The 17,510-nt window shown below is 64.0% G+C and overlaps 1 protein-coding gene across 2 annotated transcripts in view; it reads left to right on the forward strand.

The window, feature by feature from the left end:
* SDK2 (sidekick cell adhesion molecule 2) overlaps positions 1-17,175 on the forward strand; it is a 51,326-nt gene extending 34,151 nt beyond the window's left edge. Inside the window, exons 11-45 of one of the 2 annotated variants that reach the window (XM_037404336.1) lie at positions 73-240; positions 525-627; positions 887-1,063; positions 1,150-1,286; positions 1,493-1,640; positions 1,711-1,851; positions 1,945-2,126; positions 2,414-2,529; positions 3,215-3,410; positions 3,660-3,758; positions 3,887-4,078; positions 4,168-4,289; positions 4,359-4,468; positions 4,558-4,708; positions 4,853-5,090; positions 5,175-5,290; positions 5,529-5,718; positions 5,933-6,031; positions 6,366-6,560; positions 6,649-6,850; positions 7,074-7,177; positions 7,282-7,352; positions 7,464-7,599; positions 8,288-8,344; positions 8,586-8,687; positions 8,887-9,002; positions 10,613-10,799; positions 11,292-11,429; positions 11,509-11,670; positions 11,810-11,935; positions 12,772-12,936; positions 13,281-13,421; positions 13,996-14,215; positions 14,546-14,672; positions 15,790-17,175. In XM_037404336.1, the coding sequence (XP_037260233.1) occupies positions 73-240; positions 525-627; positions 887-1,063; positions 1,150-1,286; positions 1,493-1,640; positions 1,711-1,851; positions 1,945-2,126; positions 2,414-2,529; positions 3,215-3,410; positions 3,660-3,758; positions 3,887-4,078; positions 4,168-4,289; positions 4,359-4,468; positions 4,558-4,708; positions 4,853-5,090; positions 5,175-5,290; positions 5,529-5,718; positions 5,933-6,031; positions 6,366-6,560; positions 6,649-6,850; positions 7,074-7,177; positions 7,282-7,352; positions 7,464-7,599; positions 8,288-8,344; positions 8,586-8,687; positions 8,887-9,002; positions 10,613-10,799; positions 11,292-11,429; positions 11,509-11,670; positions 11,810-11,935; positions 12,772-12,936; positions 13,281-13,421; positions 13,996-14,215; positions 14,546-14,672; positions 15,790-16,143 (5,288 nt within the window). In that variant the 3' untranslated portion in view covers positions 16,144-17,175. The remainder of the gene's footprint in view (positions 1-72; positions 241-524; positions 628-886; positions 1,064-1,149; positions 1,287-1,492; positions 1,641-1,710; positions 1,852-1,944; positions 2,127-2,413; positions 2,530-3,214; positions 3,411-3,659; positions 3,759-3,886; positions 4,079-4,167; positions 4,290-4,358; positions 4,469-4,557; positions 4,709-4,852; positions 5,091-5,174; positions 5,291-5,528; positions 5,719-5,932; positions 6,032-6,365; positions 6,561-6,648; positions 6,851-7,073; positions 7,178-7,281; positions 7,353-7,463; positions 7,600-8,287; positions 8,345-8,585; positions 8,688-8,886; positions 9,003-10,612; positions 10,800-11,291; positions 11,430-11,508; positions 11,671-11,809; positions 11,936-12,771; positions 12,937-13,280; positions 13,422-13,995; positions 14,216-14,545; positions 14,673-15,789) is intronic. The other variant, XM_037404345.1, reaches the window with a different exon arrangement.
* Positions 17,176-17,510: the final 335 nt, after the last annotated feature.

Raw genomic sequence — 17,510 nt, forward strand, 5'->3', positions numbered from 1 at the left:
ATGGCCACCAGTCTTGGCCGATGGCCGATGGCTGGGGTGGTGGGAGCTGATGTGGTTCCCCGTGTCACCCAGGGGAGCGGATCCTGGCCAGCGGCTCGGTGCAGCTGCCGCGTTTCACCTTGCTGGAGTCGGGCAGCCTGCTCATCAGCCCTGCGCACCTCGCTGACGCCGGCACCTACACGTGCCTGGCCACCAACTCCCGTGGCGTGGATGAAGCATCTGCCGACCTGGTTGTCTGGGGTAAGGCACCCGCCAGAATGCCAGTGTCACCCAGCTCTGTGGCAGCTGGGCTCTGTCTGCCACCTTGCCGGGCGCATGGTGCAGGGTGGACCCTGCCCAGCTCCGTGGGTGGCTGGGTGCTGCCTCCCACCATGCGTGGTGTGCGATGGAGCTCTCTGGGGGTGCCAAATGGGCTTTGGCGTGTGGCTGGTTGGTTTGTGTGGGTGCGAACTGGGGCTGGCCTTGCCGATGCCACCCCCACAGCCCTCCGGGCAGTGCTGGTGGCTCATTCTGCCCCCCTGCAGCAAGGACACGTATCACCGACCCGCCGCAGGACCAGAGTGTCATCAAAGGGACCAAGGCTGTCATGAGCTGTGGGGTCACCCACGACCCCAGTGTGGATGTCAGGTGCGTGCTACGGGGCTGGGAGGCTCGGGGGGTGCAGGCACCCCCAGGCTGCTTGCCTGCTGTCACCGCTGCCTGCCTGCCTGCCTGGGGAGGAGCGGGCAGGGGGGTGGCTCCATCCCCAGCCCTGTGCTGGTGGTCCTGCAGTGCCACCTGGTGCCCCGTGCGCGGGGAGCCCGGCGCGCTGGTGGGACCCCGGTCCCCTCTTCTTGTGGGGAGCTTCAGGGTGCTTCAGGGCTCAGGTCTGTGCCCCCCTGCACAGGTACATCTGGGAGAAGGATGGGGCACCGCTGAGCCCGGAGAGCGGCCCAAGGGTGCGCCTGGACAAGATGGGCAGCCTCCACATCTCCCAGACCTGGTCGGGTGACATCGGCACCTACACCTGCAAGGTGGTCTCAGCCGGGGGCAACGATTCACGCAGTGCCCACCTCCGTGTCCGGTGAGACACCCCTTCATCCCTGCCGGCACCCCATGCCGGGGCTGTGCTCCCTCCCTAACTGCCCCCTCCCTAACCCCCGTGTCCAGGCAGCTCCCCCACGCCCCTGAGAGCCCCGTGGCCACCCTCAGCCCCCTGGAGAAACGGGCCATCAACCTTACCTGGGCCAAGCCCTTCGACGGCAACAGCCCCCTGCTCCGCTACATTGTGGAGGTCTCCGAGAACAGTAAGAGGCTGCTCCCACCTCCCCGGCCCCGCTGGTCCTGGCGAGGCTGGCACTGGGCAAAGTCCAGTCTCCAGCATCACCCCAGGGCAGTGCACAAGGGGATGCTGCGGGGAGTTTGGGGACACCGGGGCTCATTAGCTGGACAGGGGACCCCAGCACCCTGCAGGTCAGCTCTTCCACCCCACTTCCCCCCTCTCCCCATGCAGATGCGCCCTGGACTGTGCTGCTGGCCAGTGTGGACCCCGAGTCAACAACGGTGGCGGTGCAGGGCTTGGTCCCTGCTCGGTCCTACCAGTTCCGCCTCTGCGCCGTGAACGACGTGGGCAGGGGGCAGTTCAGCAAAGACACGGAGAGGTGAGCTGCAGCCAGGGGTCCTGGGGGAGCCGGCGGCCCTGGGTGCTCACTCCTGCCTTGTCCCTCACAGGGTGTCCCTGCCCGAGGAGCCCCCCTCCGCACCCCCTCAGAATGTCATCGCCAGCGGCCGCACCAACCAGTCCATCATGATCCAGTGGCAGCCGCCCCCCGAGAGCCACCAGAACGGTGTCCTCAAGGGTTACATCATCCGGTAGGCACGGGTGGGGGAACACAGGCATCCCATTCCCAGCATCCCAGGGCACTGGTGGGGACACTGGCAGCTCTGACAGCAGCTGGTCCCCAGATACTGCCTGGCTGGGCTGCCTGTGGGCTACCAGTTCAAGAACATCACCAATGCTGACGTCAACAACCTACTCCTGGAGGACCTCATCATCTGGACCAACTATGAGATCGAGGTGGCGGCATACAACAGCGCTGGCCTGGGGGTGTATAGCATGAAGGTGACCGAGTGGACTCTGCAGGGAGGTAGGCAGGGACAGGGGCTTGGTGTTCACCACAGTGGTGACAGGCTGTGCCATGGGGATGATGGGGATGGGTGGCAGGAGGATGGGTGTGAGGATCCTAGGAGGACTGGGACCTGCTGGGGAGGGGTGATCAGGGGCTGCAGAGCCAGGGGCATCTTGGGGCACCATCCTGGGTGCCTGGGGTGCTCCCCGCTGTGGGTGCCTATGCTCCTGGGGTGCTGGTACCTAGCTGATGAAGGCGACCCTATGGAGCTGGAGTTGCTGCAAGCCATCCCTTCATCCCGGCAGTCCCCACGGTGCCTCCGGGGAACGTGCAGACTGAGGCCACCAACTCCACCACCATCCGCTTCACCTGGAACCCCCCCAGCCCCCAGTTCATCAACGGCATCAACCAGGGGTACAAGGTAAGGGGTGATTGCCATGGGTCTCCCCAAAAACAGGGCAGCCAGGGCTGGGGAAACTCGTCGGCCAGCCTCCACAAATTGGCTTGACTCCTCCTCCCAGCCTGACTGTTAAAATAATATTTACTGAGATTTAACACTTGCATGGGTTTGGAGTCTTCCATGCTCTGTAATTAATTCCAAATTGCAATTAATTAGAATTTACATTAATGAAATTGAATTAAAACATTAAACTTGTTTCTTAATCCACTCAAAAGAAGTTCAGGAATTTAATTGCCGCTGAATGAGATAACCAGAGCAAGTAGGATATTTAACATTCTTATTAAATGCCACTTAGTATTTTTTATTAGTATTTTTAGGGCCTAATTAGTATTTAATTAAGTTGCTATAGGCTATCTTGCACAATACCAATTAAATGCCCAAACATCCCTCCTAAATGTGGGTGAGTGGGCGATTACGTGTCGTTATCAATGGGAGTTAATCACAAAGCGCACACTCCGTATCGGCTCTTACGGGTAAACATGCATGGTTAAAGGCATCAAGTGTTCCCTGCACTGTTAATTGATATTTAATCAACTCTGAATAAATAAGAGGAGGCTGGAGGTGCCTGGAGGATGGTGTTTGTAGTACTGATGCGGGGTGGGGACGCTGGTACCAGCATCCTTGTCCCAGCTCCTTCTTCCCGCAGCTCATCGCCTGGGAGCCGGAGCACGAGGAGGAGGCGGCGGTGGTGACAGTGCGGCCCAACTTCCAGGACAGCATCCACGTGGGCTACGTGGCGGGGCTGCGGAAATTCACCGAGTACTTCACCTCGGTGCTGTGCTTCACCACACCGGGGGACGGCCCGCGCAGCCCCCCCCAGCTGGTGCGCACCCACGAGGATGGTACGGGGAGGCTCTGCGTTCCCGCGGGATGCCCCCTGCCCATGTGCGGCTCCTGGGGAGGGTGGGAGCAGCCCCGAGATGGGGGACTTGGGTCCCACTGGTGCTGCCGGTGGGGATGTGGAATGGTGGTGCTGCCAGTCCCTGGGGAGCCCCCTCCACGCTCGCTCCTTGCAGGGGTCCCGTGGGTGTCGAGGGCTCCTGCCCTTGGGCGCGTGGCTGCGTGCTGAGCCCCTGGGTGTCTTTGGGCAGTGCCTGGTCCCGTGGGACATCTCAGCTTCAGTGACATCCTGGACACGTCCCTGAAGGTCAGCTGGCAGGAACCACTGGAGAAGAACGGCATCCTGACAGGTAAGGGAGGACTGGTGGGTACCCAGCTCCCACATCAGCCCCCTTCCTGCCCTGCAGCATCTCCCCCAGCCCCACTCAGCTCCCCAGGGTGGGGGATGAGGGGGGCTGACAACGTGGAGTGCTTTCAGGCTACCGGATCTCCTGGGAGGAGTACAACCGCACCAACACACGGGTCACCCATTACCTGCCCAATGTCACCCTGGAGTACCGCGTCACCGGCCTCACCGCCCTCACCACCTACACCATCGAGGTGGCTGCCATGACCTCCAAGGGCCAGGGCCAGGTCTCCTCCTCCACCATCTCCTCGGGAGTGCCACCAGGTGAGCGCGGCAGCACAGGGATGCTGCCAGGCTGCCGGTGGTGCTGGGGGTGAGCGGCCGGTGCCTCCCATCCTCCTCTCTCCCTGCAGAGCTCCCCGGTGCCCCCACCAACCTGGGCATCTCCAACATTGGACCCCGCTCTGTCACCCTCCAGTTTCGCCCAGGCTACGATGGCAAAACCTCCATCTCCCGCTGGCAGGTGGAGGCACAGGTATGGGGTGGCTCCAGGGGGTGGTGAGGGGGTGCCAGGGGAGCAGCTCACCCCACTCCCGTCCCACAGGTGGGCCAGAGCGGCGAGGCCGAAGAGTGGGGGCTCATCCACCAGCTGGCTAACGAGCCCGATGCCCGCTCCATGGAGGTGCCCAACCTGAAGCCCTTCACCTACTACAGGCGAGTGGCCGGGACGGTGCTGTGCCATCCTCCCCGGGGGACTGGAGCCCTCTCACCCCCCATGGTGACTCCCCAATTTCCTCTCTCAGTTTCCGCATGCGGCAGGTGAACATCGTGGGCACCAGCCCCCCTAGTCTGCCCTCCCGGAGGATCCAGACCCTGCAGGCCCCCCCGGACATGGCACCTGCTAACGTCACCCTGAGGACAGCCAGCGAGACCAGCCTGTGGCTGCGCTGGATGGTGAGGGGGGGGACACCATGATGCGGGGGTGTCTGTGTCTCTGGGTGCAGGGCCGGTGGAGGGGTGATGACCTGAAGGGGGATGGAGCTGGGTGGCTGCAGGACATCAGAAGTGATGGTGTCTGTTTCTGTGGGCTGGGGCCAGCCCCTCCTGGAGCAGGAGTACAACGGGAACCCCGACTCAGTGGGCTACAGGATCCGCTACGTGCGCTCAGACGGGCGAGGGCAGGCAGCGGTGCACGTCATCCATGACCGTGTGGAGCGGGAGTACACCATCGAGGACCTGGAGGAGTGGACTGAGTACCGGGTGCAGGTCCAAGCCTTCAATGCCATCGGCTCGGGGCCCTGGAGCCACTCGGTGGTGGGACGCACCCGGGAGTCAGGTACCGCTGCCCACCCTGCAGTGCCGAGCACCCACCCCCGCTGGATCTGGCCACTGACACTCCTCCCCTCACCGCCCCCTCCAGTGCCCTCCTCTGGCCCCAGCAACGTGTCAGCACTGGCCACCTCCTCCAGCAGCATGCTGGTCCGATGGAGCGACATCCCTGAGGCAGACTGCAATGGCCTCATCCTGGGCTACAAGGTGAGCTCCTACCACAGCCCTGGTGCTGTGGCTCTGCCTGCCAGCAGCCCTGCATCATGGCAGCATCGTGCAAACCTGGGAAGCATGGCTTTCCCGGGGAGGAATCGCCCTGCAGGCTGCCAGGTCCCTTGTTGTGCCACATCCAAGAGATGGTGCCCATCTGGTGCTGGCCTTTGCCACAGTGCTCCGTCCTGGGGCTGTGGCCCTGCCCGGCCATGTCACACGGGGTCTCTTGCAGGTGATGTACAAGGAGAAGGACTCGGATGTGCGTGCCCGGTTCTGGCTGGCGGAGGGCAATGCCTCCCGCAGTGCCCAGATGACCGGGCTGGGTAAATACACGCTGTACGAGATCCGTGTGCTGGCCTTCACCAGGATCGGTGACGGCGTGCCCAGCCGGCCTCCCATACTCGAGCGGACACTGGATGACGGTGGGTAACAGCTCCTGGATGGGCAGAGAGACCTGAGTGGGCTGGAGGTCCCCTGGGTGCCTAAGGCCATCCCATCCCATCCCATCCCAGGTCACTGGGGCAATCCCTCTCCCCCCTGACCAGGACACCCAGGGCTCCCATTCCTGTGGGATGGGAACTGGTGCTTTGCGTGCACTTGTGCACTCCCTGGTGAACCCATCTCTCCTCCCTCCAGTGCCCGGCCCCCCCGTGGGGATCCTCTTCCCCGAAGTGAGGACCACCTTGGTGCGGCTCATCTGGCAGCCGCCCGCAGCACCCAATGGCATCATCCTGGGTATGTGGGGAGCCATCCTGATTGTGCCATGCCAGGATGCTCTGCAGAGGGGTGCAGAGGTCCCATGGGACCACGGACCCACACAGGGAGGCAGATACCAGCTCCCTGAGATCCCCTGAGCATTGTGGTGCCCGTTGCCCCCAGGGCTGGGGTCTCCCCACTCAGCAGGCTGCGTTGGGTCCCTGGCTGTGTGTGAGCTCCCAGTGCAGGGAGCCAAAACCCCCTTGTTGCTGGCCCCGTGCGTGGGCAGGGATGGAGGAGGAAGGCATGCATAGGGGGAGCCCAAGACGGTGTCCCCTCTGCCAGCCCCACCGTGCCACTCCCTTCCCCGCAGCGTACCAGGTCACCCACCGCCTCAACACCACCACGGTCAATGCAGCCGCTGTGGAGGTGCTGGAGCCCAGTGCCCGGCAGTACACAGCCACCGGCCTCCAGCCCGAGGCCACCTACCTCTTCCGCATCGCGGCACAGACCCGCAAGGGCTGGGGCGAGGCGGCCGAAGCCCTCGTGGTGACTACAGAGAAGAGAGGTAACGGGGTGGGGGGTCCAGCCCGTGGCAGGGGGCTGTGCATGCCCGTGGCGTGCCTGCAGCGCTCCCAGCCCCTCGCCTCTCCCAGACCGCCCGCAGCCCCCCGGGAAGCCGCTGGCGCAGCAGGAGGAGGTACGAGCCCGCAGCGTGCTGCTCTCCTGGGAGCCGGGCAGCGACGGGCTCTCCCCCGTCCGCTACTACACTGTGCAGACCCGCGAGCTGCCCGACGGCAAGTGGGCACTACACTCCGCCTCTGTCAGCCGCAACACCACCGCCTTCGTCGTGGACCGGTGAGGCACGGGCCGGCCCCGAGCCATGCTGTGGGGTGATGGGGGGCCAAGGAGGTGATGGGCTCTGCTTTTGGGCAGTTGCCCCGTGCCTCAGTTTCCCCATCCGATGAGGAGTGCTTGCACCAGCGTTGGGAAGACTGGCCAGCGTGCCCTGTGGGAGGGAGGGTGGCTCATGCGCTCACCTGGGGCTTCACTGTCCCCATGCTGCTCTGCTCCCGTGCAGGCTGAAGCCCTTCACCTCCTACAAGTTCCGCGTGAAGGCGACGAATGACATCGGGGACAGCGAGTACAGTGAGGAGTCGGAGTCGCTCACCACCCTGCAGGCGGGTCAGCGCAGGCTGCACCAGGGACAGAGGGTGTCTCCCATGGCCTGGGCATCCTCCAGTGCCCAGGGCATCTCTGGAGCCTCACCACCTGCTTCTCCCCCACAGCCCCCGAGGAAGCCCCCACCATCCTCTCCGTCACCCCACACACCACCACATCAGTGCTCATCCGCTGGCAGGTAACTGTCCCCTCTGCCTTGCGTGGTGGCACCAAGGTGTGCCAGGGACAGCCATCTCGGGGTGTCAGGGAGCCTGGGTCAGAGCAGCCCCTCACTGTCCTCCCCACGCAGCCCCCGGCCGAGGACAAGATCAATGGGATCCTGCTGGGTTTCCGTCTCCGCTATCGTGAGCTGGTGTACGACAGCCTGCGCGGCTTCACCCTGCGCAGCATCGGCAGCCCTGGCACCACGTGGGCCGAGCTCACCCGTGAGTGCTTGTGGCCCTGCCACGCCTGGGGACATGTGGCTGGGCAGGTGACGCAGTGGTGGTGGGTGGAAGATGGGGCACAGCAGCATCCTGTGCTCCATGTCCTCTCCTGGGTACCAGCCTGGAGCTGGTCAGGCTGTGCTCCATGGAGCTGCCACCAGCCCCCTCGTGCCACCAGGTCTGTGGTCCCTAGCATGCTCGTCTGTGATGTCCCCCTGTGCTCAGCCCCTGTGTCCCTGTAGCGCGGGTGTCCACGTGTCTGCACCTAACATGGGTGTCTGCGTGACATCCCGCTGTGTGTGTCCAGGTGCACTGCTGTCCTCAGGCCCCAAAGGGAACAGGGTCACATCACTCTGGGGGCAGCAGGGACATGCGTGACAAGTGCAGACCCCAAGACAGGACCTTGCCATGTCCACTGCTCTCAGCTGCGGTTGGACCCTTGAGGAAACCCGCATGCCCAGACCCAGATTGTGCCATTCAGGGGATGGAGCTGGAGGATGGAAAGGCTCCTCAGTGCTGTGACAGCCCCGTTGGCCTCTGGGGGTGACAGGCTCCTTGCAGGGGACCCCTGGCCCACACTGGGGTGGGCAGGCATGCTGGGGTGGGTACCTGGTGGCGGGACCCCACCGGTGCCATGCTGCATGCGGGACTAACCAGCTGCCTGCTCTCCCTGCCCCATGCCGCCCAGCCATCTACGCCGTGCACAACCTCAGCGAGGTCTCCCTCACCCAGTACGAGCTGGACAGTAAGTCACCGCTCCCCCACCTGTGTCCTCGCTGCCACCCCCTGTGCGTCCTTCCCTCCGCCTGCCTGTGCTGTGGGGTGAACCGGGCTGAGCTGAATGCCCCGGGACACCTCTGCCCACCTGCTCCTGTTGCTCCTTGGGGACACCCCCATCCTCCCCAGCAAAGGGGGCTCAGCCAGGACCCCCACCCCTCTGCCTGCAGGGAGGGGCCCGCTCACCCCTTCTCCCCCTTCCCCCGCAGACCTGAGCAAGCACCGACGCTACGAGATCCGCATGAGCGTGTACAACGCTGTGGGCGAGGGCCCCCCCAGCCCCCCTCAGGAGGTCTTTGTGGGTGAAGCGGGTGAGTCTTCTGGCATGGCCTTGCCTTGCGAGGGGCTGCCGGCAGCTGGGAGCTGTGGGGAGGGGGCTCTGCTGCCCTGGTACCCCCAGCTCGTGCCAAGGCGAGGCAGTGCATCCAATGCATCAAGGGAGGGGGGGGGGGGGCTTTCCCCTCCCTGGTCTCAGCTGGGCTGTGACACTTGTCCCCTCCTTTGGCACAGTGCCAACTGGTGCGCCACAGAACGTGGCGGTACAGGCAGCCACAGCCACCCAGCTGGATGTCACCTGGGAACCGCCACCCACCGAGAGCCAGAACGGGGACATACAGGGCTACAAGGTACCCGCACCCTGTCACCTGGGAGCTGGCAGGGAGCCGGGGCTGAGGGACACTGGGTGTGCTGGGAAGGTGCTGGGTTCCTGGGGGGGCACATGGTGCCCTGGGGAGGTGCTGAGTGTCATTGGAGGTTGCTGTGTCCCCTGGGACACGCTGTGTGTGGTGTCGGATCTGGAGAGATGCTGGGTGCCCTGCGGAGGTGTAGGGTGTCGCTTTGGGGTGCTGGGTGCCCTGGGAGATGCTATACATGTCGTTGGGGAAGGAATTCTGGGGACGTGCCGGGTGTCCCAGCCCGGTGCCGAGCGGCCGCGGGACGGCAGGTGGCGCCGTCGGCCCTGGGATGGAGCCGGGATGGAGCCGGGATGCAGCCGGGGGCAGCAGGGATGGAGCCGGGATGGAGCCGGGATGGAGCCGGGGGCAGCAGGGATGGAGCCGGGATGCAGCCGGGGGCAGCAGGGATGGAGCCGGGATGGAGCCGGGATGGAGCCGGGGGCAGCAGGGATGGAGCCGGGATGGAGCCGGGGGCAGCAGGGATGGAGCCGGGATGGAGCCGGGGGCAGCAGGGATGGAGCCGGGATGCAGCCGGGGGCAGCAGGGATGGAGCCGGGATGGAGCCGGGATGCAGCGGGGGGCAGCAGGGATGGAGCCGGGATGCAGCCGGGGGCAGCAGGGATGGAGCCGGGATGGAGCCGGGATGGAGCCGGGGGCAGCAGGGATGGAGCCGGGATGGAGCCGGGGGCAGCAGGGATGGAGCCGGGATGGAGCCGGGGGCAGCAGGGATGGAGCCGGGATGGAGCCGGGATGGAGCCGGGGGCAGCAGGGATGGAGCCGGGATGGAGCCGGGGGCAGCAGGGATGGAGCCAGGATGGAGCCGGGATGGAGCCGGGGGCAGCAGGGATGGAGCCAGGATGGAGCCGGGGGCAGCAGGGATGGAGCCGGGATGGAGCCGGGATGGAGCCGGGGGCAGCAGGGATGGAGCCAGGGTGCTGCCACGTGCTGCAGAGATGGAGCCAGGATGCTGCCAGGATGGAGCTAGGATGGAACTGGGATGGAGTCGGGGTGCTGTCAGGGTGCATCTGGGGTGCTGCCAGGATGGAGCCAGAGTGCAGCTGGGGTGCCAGGATCGAGCCGGGGTGTTGCAGGGATGGAGCTGGGGTGCTGCCAGGATGGAGCCAGGGTGCAGCTGGGGTGCACCCAAGGTGGTGCTCGGATGGAGCTGGCGTACATCCAGGGTGCTGCCGGGCTGCCCATCCCCATGCTCTAGGCACCTCCTTGACCACATCCGTGGTGGTTCCTCCTGCTTGGCTCTGTCCTTTGAGAATTAGGCACAGCTCAAGGGTCATCTGAGCGTGCTTGCTCTGCAGTGCAGCGATGCTGAGCCCTGAGCCTACTGCGAGCGGGGGTCATGTCTGATGACCAGCACAGTCTGGAGCCATCCTGGAGGAGAGGCAGTTCCTTTCCCTCTGACATGCCCCCAGCCACGCTGGGACAGGGGCTTAGGAGCCCAGGCAGAGCTGCACGGGCTGTTTGAGCAAAGCAAAGGGCCTGGGGAAGGCGAGGTGTGCTGGATCCATGCATCACCCATGTCTCCGTGCTCCCTCCTCCTCCTGCAGATCCACTTCTGGGAGGCCCAGCGCCAGAACGAGAGCGCACGGGTGAAGACACTTTTCATGCCTGAGAATGGGGTGAAGCTGAAGAATCTGACGGGGTACACCTCCTACTGGGTCAGCGTCGCCGCCTTCAACGCCGCAGGAGACGGGCCCCGCAGCACCCCCATCAAGGGGCGGACGCAGCAGGCAGGTGGGGCCCGTGGCATGGCTCCCCCCAGCCCTTTGCTCAGCACCCTCCTGCCCCTGGGCTGCACAGGGAAGTCTTTCCATGGGTCCAGCTCTGGTGATGTCTGGCTGATGCCCCTTCATCCCAGCTGCACCATGGCTCCTGCTGCTGCAGTCCTAAGCAGAGAGCAGCCCTGGGCTCACTCCGGAGGGTTTGTGGGTTGGGGGCACGTGGAGATGAAGGTCTTGCCTGAGACTTGAGAAGGATGAAGGTCTCGGGAGAAGAGACAAGGAGAAGGAGGCTCTTTCCCTGAGCCCTGTGTGGGGTCTTTGAGCCTGGCAGGGTCTTTGCTGCGGTGGGGATGGGGGCACAGGCAGGTGGCACCAGGGTGGTGTGAGATGGTGATGGCAAGTACCCCGGCCCTGTTAGGGAGGAGGCAGGGAGAGGGGCTGGCTTGGTGCTGGGGGTGTCCCCTGGGAGCACTGAGCTGTCCCCGGCCGCTCTGCTCCCTCGCAGCTCCCAGTGCCCCCGGCTCCATCCGGTTCAGCGAGCTGACCACCACCTCGGTGAATGTGTCCTGGGAGCCACCACCGCTGCCCAACGGCATCCTCGAGGGCTACAGGCTGGTCTATGAGCCCTGCATGCCCGTGGATGGTGAGGACATGGCTGGGACATGAGGGGAAGCTGGGGGGGGGGCTCTGGGGAGGACCCAGCTCAGCCTCCATCCCTGCAGGTGTCAGTAAGATTGTGACAGTGGACGTGAAGGGCAACAGCCCACTGTGGATGAAGGTGAAGGACCTGGCAGAGGGTGTGACATACCGGTTCCGGATCCGGGCCAAAACCTTCGCCTACGGGCCGAACGTTGAGGCAAACATCACCACGGGGCCTGGGGAAGGTAGGGGGGACATGTGGGATGCTGTGCTGGGGGCAAGGGAGGAGATGCAGTGGGGACAGTTCCCACAGTACCACTGGGGCCGGCATGGCCACGTGCCAGCTTGTGCCCCCGCGCCACAAGCTCCACTCTGGGTCCCCAGGTGCCCCTGGCCCACCTGGTGAGCCCTTCATCTCCCGCTACGGCTCAGCTATCACCATCCACTGGTCAAGCGGGGACCCCGGCCAAGGGCCCATCACCAGATACGTTATCGAAGCCCGTCCTTCAGGTACTGCAGCTCCTCTCTGCTTTCCACCCCCACCCCCATACCAGTGGTGTCTTGGATTCAGGAAAAAGGGAAACTGAGGCAGGGAGTGCTGATCTCACCCAGGCCACCTGACAGGCTTGGGGATTAGGACCCGGGTGCCCGGGGTGTTGGCCATATGTTGGTCCATGAGGACCATGCTGCCGAGCAGGTGTTGACTGGGAGTGATGGAACGGGGCAGATGAGCTGCGGAGCAGTACTCATTGGTGCTGTTGCTTTCGTAGGCATGGAAATTGTGATGCTCCCCCAGCCGGGCAAGGGGGAGCCGAGGGGCACCAAGGTTATCCCAAAACAGGAGGGCCCTGCTCCTGTGCAGGCAGGGCTGGCAGCCGGGACTCCCCATCCCCGCGGCAGGGAGCCAGCAGGCATGGCCCCGCTCTCTCCTGCAGCCCCAAGTTAATGATTTCTCCTGCCACAGAGACCGCAGCTCAGACAACCCAATCGATCGCTAACAGGGGTGGGTACCACTCCCCGTGTCGTGTCGGGGAGCAGCACCCAGGAGGGAAACCCCTCACTCCCGTGAGCCCGTGGGGCTGCCAGGGGTGCTCTGGGGCTGTGGTGGCAGCAGGTCTCCAGGGAGGTGCCTTGCCCTTGGCCAGGGCAGGTGATCAATCAGGCATGTGCATCACTGGGGCTTTTTAATGATGCTGCAGTGAGCGAGCTCAGTGCCTGCCGGGGCTGGAAGGGGAGGGCGGGCAGCGGGCAGAGGGCAGGTGCTCCTGGGTGGGGGGGATCAGCCTCTCGCCCAGGGGGGCCCCACAGAGCCAGTCGCCCTCTCCCAGGCTCCCCCTCTCTTCCAGATGAGGGACTCTGGGATATCCTCATCAAAGACATCCCCAAGGAAGTGACCTCCTACACCTTCAGCATGGACATCCTGAAGCAGGGGGTCAGCTATGACTTCCGTGTCATCGCTGTGAATGACTATGGCTATGGGACCCCCAGCACGCCTTCTCCCTCCGTGTCAGGTAGCCAGTGGGGGCAGCACGTGGGTGTCTCTGGGGGGATGCTGGTACCCCTGTGCTGGAGGGAGAGTCCCAGTGCTGCTCTGTCCTTGTGGCCACCACTGAAACCCATCTCCCCAACCCTGCCTGGCTCCTACAGAGCCCCACATCCTGCTGCCAGCAGCATCTGCCAGCACTCCCCTTGCAAAGCCCCCTGTCACACACACCCCTTTAACCCACTCCTTCACATGGATCCAGGTCTCACAAAGTTCCCCATGGCAACCCCATGCCTTGCAGCCGGGGCTCCCCATCCATACCGGTTTGCCCTGCATGCTTGTCCCCCTCTGATCCTCCCTGCTGTGCCCCAGCCCAGAAAGCCAACCCGTTCTACGAGGAGTGGTGGTTCCTGGTGGTCATCGCCCTGGTAGGGCTCATCTTCATTCTCCTGCTTGTCTTCGTGCTCATCATCCGTGGGCAGAGCAAGAAGTATGCCAAGAAGTCAGACTCAGGTGAGCACTGGGGATGTAGTGGGTGGTGATGGGACCCTCTGAGGTGCCAGCCGGGGGTGCAGAGTCCTGACCCCGTAGCAGCCTCTCTGGGGCCTCCCTGCCTGCCTTTGGGGTCTGAGTAGGGTGGTGGGAGCCTGCCTCGGGGCATGGCTCCTCCATGGACCCAGTGACATCTGATAGAGATGCTGTGGGCTTCCCAGAGAGCACTGGGAGCTAAAGATTAAATAAGTGATTTGTCCCACTGTCAGCTGCAGAGGCAGGACAGCCTGGGGGGCTCAGCAGAGGTCATTGGGATTAGTCAAACACAGCTCTGTTTTCTTAGCTGTATCAAGGGCTCAAATTGTGGGGAAAATCCAGACCTCCTCATTAAGCAAACAGAGCCGCTGAGCCGGGAGCCAGAGGCGATGGGGCAGGTCAGGGTGCGAGCCAAGGCAGGCAGGCTCGGCACGGCTGGCGGTGCTGGGCGCGGGGCTGATGCGTGGCTGCTGCTCCGGGACTGGCACCTCGTGGCCGTCCCCAGGCTGTGGTCTCTCTAATGCGGAGCCAGCACAACCCTCCCTGGGTCATTCCCCAGCCCCCCTGTGCAGAGTCCAGGCCCCCCCTGACTGTGCTGCCTGGGGAGGGTCTGGGGGAGGCTCAGCATCCCGTCCCCCAGGGAACAGCTCCAAGGCGACCGCTCTGAGCCACGGTGAGATGGTGAGCCTGGATGAGGGCAGCTTCCCCGCCCTGGAGCTCAACAACCGGCGCCTCTCTGTCAAGAACTCCTTCTGCCGGAAAAATGGCATCTACACCCGGTAAGGACCTGCCGCTGCAGCCCGTTCCCTGGGCAGGGGGGAGCTTTTAAAGTCATTATGCCCATCCCTCCATCATGCAATCACTATGGGATGGGCACAGGGCTGGGGAGGGCTGGCACCCCAACGGGGTGACCCTGTTCTGCCCGGTGCCCCCCCAGCCTGAAAAGCTGGGAATGCCTGAGAGCCCATGGACCACAGGCAGGGTCCTTAGGGGGAGCTTGGCACAGCATATGGGTGGTCCCAGAGCCTGCCCAGGGGGTCAGCTGGGCTCGTCCCCACATGGCACAGCCCCGAGGGGGGATCTGCGCTGAGCACCTGCCTCTCCCCAAGGTCCCCGCCGCGGCCCAGCCCTGGCAGCCTCCACTACTCGGACGAGGATGTGACCAAGTACAACGACCTGATCCCCGCCGAGAGCAGCAGCCTGACGGAGAAGCCCTCCGAGGTCTCCGACTCTCAGGTGACCACCCGGGGCTGCACGTGGGGATGGGGACCTGGGGCAGGGGCAACAAGGGCAGGATGGAAGATGCTGGGAGTCCTCCCTGAGCATCGGCCCTGCTGTCTGCCCACCACAATGCAGGTCCTGGTGCACATTTGGGAAAAGCAATGCTGATCCTGCTCTCCTACCCCATCCTGCTTTTTAGGCAGCAGCATTCCCCATGGCTTCACGGCACAGAGCTGGAGTAAAGCTGGCACAGCCCATAGCCCATGCACTGGGGGGATGTGGCACTGCGGGGGGGAACCCAGGGCTGCTGGGGACAGCGGACAGGAGGGCAGCAGGGTTGGGGACTGTCCTGCTGTGCCTGGTCGCTGGTGGCAACGGCCACAGCTCTGCCAACCCTGCAAAATGGCACCTTTGTCTCCTCCCGGAGAAAGGGGCAGCTGTGGCCGGGCAGGAGCGCGGCCACGGGCAGCTCCCCAGGCAGGCAGCCTCCAGCGAGGCCACAGGAGCATCACCCCCAGGACCGACACTGGGCAGCATCTGAAAAGACCGAGGCTGAAGCCCAGGGAAAGGTCCTGGGGGTCTCCGTGGCTGTCCCCGAGCAGGAGGGGGACCAGCCCCAGGGGGCCCCCCTGTCGCTGCCTGCATCGGCTGTTTCTTTTGCCTTCTGTGGCAGATGCCGGCTCTGCTCCCTCTTGCCGGAGCGGGGCTTGAGTGGCTTTTGAGGAGCTGTGAAGAGCGGCGGGAGCTGGCGCTGGTGCGGTGCAGCTTCCCCACCGCCCTCAATGGGCCCTTTGTGCAGGGCCAGGGGAAGCTGAATCCAATTACCGCCAAGGGGGAGGCAGGGCTGCCAGCACCCGCCTCCCAAAAACATCCTCCCCGCCAGCCTGGGGGTCTCACAGCCTCGGGGATCCCCCCTCCGAGGGGCCCCAGGACCCTGCAACCCTTTTCTATGAGGTTTTGTTTTGTAAGAGGCAGAAACACCCCAGTGGTGCTGCAGCCGTCCCAGCCCCCGATGTCTTTTGGGATGTGCTCGCCAGCATCCCCCAAAGAGCGCTGGGAAAGCTCACCCTCTTTTGGGGGCTGGTGGGTGATGCCCCCCACCCCAGGCTCACTCCCCTACCTTGTTCTATAGGGCAGTGACAGCGAGTATGAGGTGGACCCCGGCCACCAGAAAGCCCACTCCTTTGTCAACCACTACATCAGCGATCCCACCTACTACAACTCGTGGCGGCGGCAGCAGAAGGGCATCTCACGGGCGCAGGCGTACAGCTACACTGAAAGCGACTCAGGGGAGCCTGACCACGCACCCCTCTCCAACAGCACCTCCACGCAGCAAGGCAGCCTCTTCCGCCCCAAAGCCAGCAGGACTCCCACCCCCCAGACACCCGGCAACCCCCCCAGCCAGCCCGGTACCCTCTACCGCCCACCCAGCAGCCTGGCCCCTGGCTCCAGAGCCCCCATCGCTGGATTTTCTTCTTTCGTTTGATATTTAAACAGAAGCAAAAACAAACAGGAGGAAAAAATTAGAAAAAAAAAAAAATAAAAAAGAAAACCCCCAAGAAATTAAGGAAAAATTAAAAATCGGCAAGGGGGAGAAGAGGAGGAAGAAGAAAGAGGTGGAGAGGCCGAAGGGCCCCAGGCATGGCAGTGGTGCCATGGTGGGCAGCGGCCCCAGGTTCAGGCTCGGTGCCGCAGCGGGTGCTTTGCTTCCTCGGCAGAGCCGGAACAGAACGCCGAGCGCCTTCCCTGGGGCTGGGGAGCAAAACCCAGCTCCTCTTCTTGGCCAAAGCTTTCTGTGCTACGGAGCCCTTGGCTGAGCTGGGGCAGGAGGACTCGGCGTGCCAGCAGGATTGCAGGGACTTTGCCCTTGGCACCTGCTGGGCTGGGCGCAGGGGGTCTTGCCATGCCAAACCCCAGCCCCTTTGTTTGCAGTCCCCCGGGACATGGAACAAGTGGTGACACGGAGACCCCAGCTGCAGAGAGGAAGAGGAGCTCTGCTGATCTTAAAACCTCTGGACATGAAACCCCCACCCTGGACCCCCCAGCCTCTGCGAGAAGAGGGCACCCACTGTGCTAGGAACCCAGGGGACAATTAATTCTTATCCTCGTTTGTGCCTGGCCCAGCACAGCCCCCCTAGGAGAAGCCAGGACTGGAACGCCAGGAGAGCCGACCAGGGTGCACATGGTGCTGATGTCCCCCCCCCCAGTTTTGCACCCTGGGGCTGTGCAGGGGCACGGGTGAGGGCTCAGAGGGGGCGATGCAGTGACTGTAGCCACCCCTCTGCGTTTCTCGTGGTTTGGGGATTTTTTAAATGGGGTTTTGTGCAGAGGCCTGGGACCATAATGGGCATGCAGGGGTGGCAATGCCTGGGGAGGGGGGTCTGTGGCTGGGGGCATTTTGGTGGTCTCTGCATAGCAAAACCCCTGCAGTGCCTACCGGTGAGCCAGGCACCAGCCCGGTGGGGCCGCGGCACCCGGGCTGAACCGAGGGAGATGCCAATAAACAGCCTGAGGATCAGCACGTCTCACCTCTCTGTCACCGTGCTGTGGCAAGAAGGGGCCAGCGGGATGTGTCCGCTTGTCCAGTTGCCCCGGCAGGGCTTTTGCCAGCCCTACGGCACTGGGGAAGGAGCCAGGCAGAGGGTGCCAGAGGCTGCAGTGCCAGGATCGGGCCCAGAATGCGGTAGGGAGTGGCAATGGCTGTATCCCTGCATGTTTCCAGCCCAGTGGGGTCTGGAGCTAGAGGGAAAGGGGACCACGGGGTGGGACAGGGAAGGAGGGAGGTGACCCCATCGCCAGCAGCAGCCCTGTGTCACTGGCAGTGGGGATTTCTCCTGGAGTGGTTTGCAGCCA

Source organism: Falco rusticolus, chromosome 1 (assembly GCF_015220075.1).
Source record: "Falco rusticolus isolate bFalRus1 chromosome 1, bFalRus1.pri, whole genome shotgun sequence".
Lineage (NCBI taxonomy): Eukaryota > Metazoa > Chordata > Aves > Falconiformes > Falconidae > Falco > Falco rusticolus.